Genomic DNA, 6,363 nt, shown 5'->3' on the forward strand with positions numbered 1-6,363 from the left:
TTCTCACATACACGAGCTCTGTAATAAGTACAAAAGGCTTTCCTTTTTTTTTTTATCAATAACAGACAATTGTACGTCTCAGGATGCGAGTGTCGGAGAAGGAAGTAGTCAAATGAGTCCCAGTGAACTCTGACTCCTGCGCGAGGACAGATGCATCCCCTGGTCTGTTTTCTTTCTTTTTCTCTCTTTTCTTTTTTTCTTCCTTTCTTTTTTTTAACTATATTGCCACGACACGGTCAACATATTAATCCACTCTGCTGAGCAGCGGGTTGTACTGACCATCATCACTTATGGGGAAATGAAGCCGGACGCTGCTCTGGGCCCGCCTGGGGCCTCCCCCGGCCTACTAGGTTTCAACGGACGCCCTCTCTCCCGCAGTTGGGCGGTGTGGCCGGCGCCTGCGAGCGCGGCCCGCGACCCCTTGGCTGGCTGGCGCCAAGGCTGCCCTCCTCCCTGGGGCTCACCTGCACATGATCTCATGGGTCAGCAGCACGCGGCACATCTCCGGATTTTTGTCCTGGCCTTCATACACGATGGCCTGCGTGGGGGACAGCAAAGACACGGGTAACACAACGCCTACCGTTTGGGCGCCACACCGCCTCAGGCGCCGCAAGCCTCCCGGGGTGGCAGGTGTCCAGCTCCCCAGGGGAGGCGACAGGCACACCCGGTCACCCTCCCACCCCGCCACCTCAGCCGGGGATGCCTCGCACTGCCCGCCTTCCTAGCTCTTCCCACGGGCGCACGCCAGGCCTGAGCCTTGGAGGGCTGCGGGGAGGACGAAGCAGGGCCTGCGGAGACCCGGGCACAGCGGGCGAGGGCGCGCAGCCTCACAGTCGGTTCCTGGCGCCTGGGCCACCGCAACCTGGCGGCGTCCTCTGGCCATTGTCTTATACGAAGGCCCGATCGCTCTGTCGGAAGAAGTCGATCAAAGTGCGCTGCACTACAGACGCCCGGGGAGGACGCCGGGCACAGGGGCAGCCCTGCTTGCGCCACGAGGCGCTGCCCAGGCCGGGCTCCCCAGCCGCCAACCTTGCGCCCTGCCCGCCGCACACCCCTCCCCTCCCCCCCGGAGCCCGAGTCGAGGTCGGCGACTTGGGCGGCGTGGCTCGGCGTCCCCGGGCAGCAGGAAGCCGTGCACGGCGGAGGCACGTGCTCGCGCCACGCCAGGGAGCTGACGGCCTGCGGGAGGGCCCGGGCCCGGGGGGCGCCCTGCTCGCCCGGCCACGTGCTTCTCGCCCGATGATATTTGGAAAGAAAAGTGCTAATGGCCAATCTGGTGTTTATTTTCAAAGTGCTAACAATGATTTTTTTTTCCTCGGGTAAAAAGGCAGTGTCTGCGCGCACGCTCGGGTGGGTTTTGAGCAGAGGCTCCGCCAGATGGTGCGAAGCCCTAGGTGCGCTCACGCCGGCGCCCAGCCCGGCTCCGCCGCCGGGAGCCCCGGCTCGGCCGCCCTCGCCGCCGCCCGCCTCGCCCAAAGAAGAGGAGAAAAGGCCACTGGGGGAGGGGCGGGAGGCGGGGGCCGCCAGCCGCAGGTTCCGGGCAGAAAATTCCTCCAAGGGGAGGGCTGCCCACTCCGCAGTTCCCGCCTCCCCACACCCCCTGGAAATTCTCTGGAAATAACTTCCAACCTCCTCCGGCACTTTCCTGCACTTCTAGCGGACAAAGCCCTTTCTGCCGGGCGTCCCGGGACTAGCTTCCTGGGAAGAGTCTCCGCAAGCCTTGGTCCGCGGCCTGGAGCTCGGCCCGCTCGGAACCACAGAAATGGTGGGAATCACCACAGGCCAACGAGCCGCCTGGGGCTGCTGGGCTAGCGGCCTGGGCGACACCAGTACTTCTGAAAGAATGGCTTGTCCTCCGATGATCCCCGTATTTATATTTGATTTATTTTTTATTTTGTAGCACAAACAGAAATCCATAAACTGTCGGTTCAGCGCCATTGACTCTTTGATCAGTTACTGGGCTATTTCTTTACTTCTCTCCCCCCTCCTTCCCCGTCAGTGAGGAGATTAAATGCCTTTATTTTCTGCACCGCGTAGACTGCAAAGGTACTAGGCTAAATGAACAATAAAAGTGTACTTTAAACGAAGCCTCCTGCTCCTTCAGTACGTGAGGCTCGGAAACTTAGCAGCGCCTGCAAAAAACCTCCTAATTAGACTATGGCGATTCTCAAAACCTTCTGCCCGACATACAAAGGAAATAAAAGCCGCCTGACGAACAGCAGCCGAGTTCCAGAGCTTCTGTGAATCGGTGCAAGGCTGGCAAAAGGGCACACCACAGTCTGTGTCAGAAAAACACGTTTACCTGCCAGATCTTTGCTCCAGCAGAAAACCACACAGCTCTGCGGCTGCAAACATTAAAAGCTCATGCTCTGGCTGCCTAGGTGAGGGCAAACTTTTTCAAAGAGAAATAAAATGTGCAAATTGTGCTCAGAGAATGGGAGGCTTATGTGCCGACTGCAGGAAGCTCTTTTCGCACTTGGTTCACAATACCGAAAGTTAGCATCGAAAACGAAGAGATTACTTTCATTTCAAGTGTGGTCCTGCAGCTTCCAAGTATATTCCCCATCCCAAAGCAATCGGTGCGGGGTGCGTTTCATTTAGGAATCCTGTATGCATACACTCAACAATCCATTTTAAGAAAGTGGGAGCAGTGTCCTTAAAACAGTAACACGTCACCCAGGACAACATAAGCAGCCAGAGACTGGACACCCTCAAAACGCAATGAGGCGACTTTTCTGCAGTTAATCACATTACTGATAGCCAATAGTTATCATCCGAAAAGTTGACCAAGACAGGTTAAATAATTTAATAAGGAACTGCTTGTAATTATGTTATTTACAAGGTATGACAGAGGGTGAGAGAGAGAGCAGAGCACTGGATGGGTTTGAGTGACCCCTGGAGCTCAGACTTTGAATTATGGAGATGGGGGGCTGAGAGGTGAAGATGGACTAGAGAGGAACAAGGTGACTTTTCACCCCAGCACATTTAACTTTTAAATCCAAATACACGGCTCCAGTTACTAGACCACGACACTAGGAGGGAGGAGGGAAAAATAACTAAGGGAGCCTAACTTGATGAGCTTTGGAACAGTTAGTTGTCCTTGATGAGGGGAGGGGTCGGAACCCATGAAAAGATCTCAAGCAGAGAAAGGAACGTTTAAAAGCAAACAAGGGGGTCTTGGAATTTTTCTGTCAACTATTAATTACCATAATTAATTAAGACAGAGTTTGATCCCAATCGCAAGTCATTTAATAAAGCATATATGTCCTGTTTTAATGACAGCATAAACTCTTGTAGCAACCGCTCCATTTATTCCAATAAATATGGAATTCTCATTAGCATGTCAGGGAAGCGAAATGAAAAACAAATACAGGAGATCCATTTGTCAGTCTGCTCTCTCGGCCCCAGGACAACCCCAGCTCAGCAGAAAGGAAAATACAAGGAGTAGAGAGGCGGAAACTTTCTCACCTGTTTGGTCATTGAATCTATGAGGCGGACATACAGATCTTGCTCTGTCCTGACGCCTGTGGGGGCGAAAAAACAGACAAATTCTCAACAAGCCTTTAGCCTGAACCTCAGGAAGGACGCCCAGGCCTGGGCAAGCCAGTGCCTGGGACCACTTTAAGGCAATCCCTACAATACTGGGATGGAGACAGAAAGCCCCAGTCGCCTCTCACTGTTTTCTTTTCTTAATTAAGTCTCGGGACTCTTTCGTCCTCATTTAAAGGTTTAAGAAGTCCGCCTAGCAGAGAGCAGGCCAGAGTGCAGCTCTGGGCCCATATGGTCATTTATTTTTCGAAGAGAGAATGCACCTATAGAAACAGAGTGTGAACTCCTTCCCAGCGCTCTCGAGGGTCCTTTCCTTTCTAAACCGTGCACAGGAAGTAAGTTATGCTCGGCTTATGGAGCTACCCCCATCCCAATAATTAACATTAATTTGCAAAACTGAAAAAAGTCACTTAAAAGTGATGTTCTGCAGGAGCCCTTATCGATCTTCCTTTTACTTTCTACTTCAAGCCCCACCGGTTAATCATGTGAAGTGCCATCGACTTATCGATCGTTTATGTTTTGTTTTCCTTCTATGCCATGAGAAGATTTCGTGTTTACACCCATGTCATTTTAATCTCAAAATCTTTATGTCCTGGAACCATCGAGGGAAGGGAGAGCCAGCGCTCAGGGCGAAAGGGCAGTCAGTAGGCAGCGGTACTCACCATTGCTGTACAGTAGCTGCAGCTTGTAGTGAATGCCGTTGTTGGTTTTCTCGTTATTCGGCTCCTGAAAGCAACGATAAATAATTGCATTTAGCGTAGCCGCCTCTGGCGCGGTCACCGCGCTCGGTCCCCCTCCAGGACCGAGGCCCCTCGGCCTCACACGCTGCAGGCAGGATTTCTGGCTCGCAGCTACGCAGTGATGTCACTTTTCCTGCCGCAAGCCCAGCGTTCCCCTCGCCCCCAGTGAGTCGGAGGGCACAGAGAAGTTGCTCGGCCCTTGGCCGGGCCTGTGCGACCGCACGTGGCGGCGGGGTCGCGGAGCGCTCCCGCCGCCGAGGGGGGCACTCGGACCCCATGCGCGGGCACCGACTGCCCCCTACTCCTGGAGAGGGAGGGTGCGATCGCCAGTGTACACTTACTTTCTCTTTCTCCACAAAGTCCACAAAAGCGGTCCTTTCGATCTCCACCGGCTGCCCCTGCCTGTCGTAGAGCGCCAGCACGAAGTGGAAGAAATTGGATTTCCGGAGGTTGGAAGGAGGCTGCTTCTCGAAGTGCGCCCGCGCCAGCCCCACGCCGCTGCAGGAGGAAAGGGACAGCGGCCCGGTGAGCAGCGCGGCGCTGGCTGGAGGAGGGGGCCGGACCGGGCCGGGGCCAAGGCGCGCGGGGGCGGCCGGTACGTACCTCTGGGCGGCCGTGTTGGCGTCCACCACGCCTGCCGTGTGCATCCACGAGCGCACCGGGTTCATGCCGCTGCCCAGCGGCTCCTCCTTCATGGTCGTCCCCCCGCGCGGAATATTCTCCTGAATCCCAAACATGAACACTGCTGGCAGCGGCCGCGACTCCCAGCCGAAAGCGCGTCCGCGGTCGGCGGCGCTCGGGGCTCGGCGGCAGGAGGCTGCCCTGGCCGCCCTGGCCCTGCTCGGCGCCTGCGGTGCGGCCCGCCGCCGGCTTCAGCCCGTCCCGGGCAGGCGCGGCATACACCGGCGGCCGGGCGCTGCGGACGGCCGGGGACGCGGGCGGACTGCACCGGCGGCGGCGCGGCGCTTCGGAGGAGCAGGGCGCGGTGGACGCGGTGGCCGCGGCGGCGCTTGTTGTTGTTGTTGTTTGCAGGCGCGCTCAACGTGGTGTCATCCTAGCCAGGCGGCGTCCGCGGCTGCAGGACACTGCGGGATCGCCCGCTTCTGGCGCGGCCCGCCTGCTCCAAAGACAAATAAACGGAGCAGTGAGTGCCGCGGCGCAGTCCCGGGCGCAGGCGGGGCGCGGCGGGGCCTGGAGCGGCGCGCGCAGCGGACGGAGGCGCACAAAACTCAGCCCTCTCTCCCCGAGGAATGGACCCTTTCCCGGGAGCCAAAACTCGAAGCCCCCGGGAGCGGCGCTGTCAGAGGGTGACGTCGGGGGGCGGCGCCTGCGCCATATATGGGAGCGGCCGCCCCTCGCCGCGCCCCTCTCCGCCGCCGCCGCCGCGCTCGCCGACTGACTGCCTGACGGCGCCGCGAGCCGGCCCGAGCCCCGCGAGCCCCGCGAGCCCCGCTGCCGCCGAGCGCCACCGAGCGTCACCACCGCCCCCGGCCACGCGCCACGGCTCTACGAGCCCAGCCGCGGCCGAGGAAGTTACCACCCTCCCAAATAAATCTCGCAAAGAAGCGAGGGCAGCCAGTGCATAAGTGCTGCTTGGCCCGTTATACCTGCCCACAAGACCTGCCACACAGTCAAAACACCGTGGGTCGGAGGAGGAGCGCCCCAAGTCGCCCACACGCATGTAATAAATACCAGGGCAACACTGGCTCTGGGGTGTCCCAAAGAGAACAGCAGAAGGAGGCTGGAAGGGCGCGCGGGAGGAGATTCCAGGGGAGGGAGGGACAACAAGGAGCTGGGAGAAGAGGGTCCCTAGTCCCCCACCTAGGGCTGCACACACCCTGCCGCCACCAGGGCAAGAGGCGCAGCTTAGTCTGATTTCTAGGCAGACCTAAGGCTGCTGAAAGGCTGGTGTACCCACATCTGAGCCCCGCTGGGTGTCCCATGCTTTCTACCCCGGCAAAGACTGCTGAGTGCGTGGCGGAGGTCCACGTCAGAGACAGGTTCCTCCAGATGGCCCCTCTCCCTCCGGTGGCCACAGGAGTTTCAGGTCTCTGGCCTGTTCTTGGGTGCGGCA

At 58.2% G+C, this 6,363-nt stretch overlaps 1 protein-coding gene across 15 annotated transcripts in view; it reads right to left on the reverse strand.

Moving 5' to 3' along the window:
• Window positions 1-5,553, reverse strand: part of Ebf3 (EBF transcription factor 3) — a 117,921-nt gene extending 112,368 nt beyond the window's left edge. For 11 of the 15 annotated variants that reach the window (XM_087573119.1, XM_087573097.1, XM_087573091.1 and 8 more), the window contains exons 1-5: window positions 4,893-5,397; window positions 4,631-4,787; window positions 4,212-4,275; window positions 3,469-3,524; window positions 465-538 (exon numbers count right to left, since the gene is read on the reverse strand). In XM_087573119.1, the coding sequence (XP_087429245.1) occupies window positions 465-538; window positions 3,469-3,524; window positions 4,212-4,275; window positions 4,631-4,787; window positions 4,893-5,026 (485 nt within the window). In that variant the 5' untranslated portion in view covers window positions 5,027-5,397. 15 annotated transcript variants of the gene reach the window in all.
• Between the last annotated feature and the right edge of the window lie 810 nt (window positions 5,554-6,363).

The sequence above is a fragment of the Rattus norvegicus genome, chromosome 1 (genome assembly GCF_021556685.1).
Source record: "Rattus norvegicus strain SHRSP/BbbUtx chromosome 1, alternate assembly SHRSP_T2T, whole genome shotgun sequence".
Classification (NCBI taxonomy): Eukaryota; Metazoa; Chordata; class Mammalia; order Rodentia; family Muridae; genus Rattus; species Rattus norvegicus.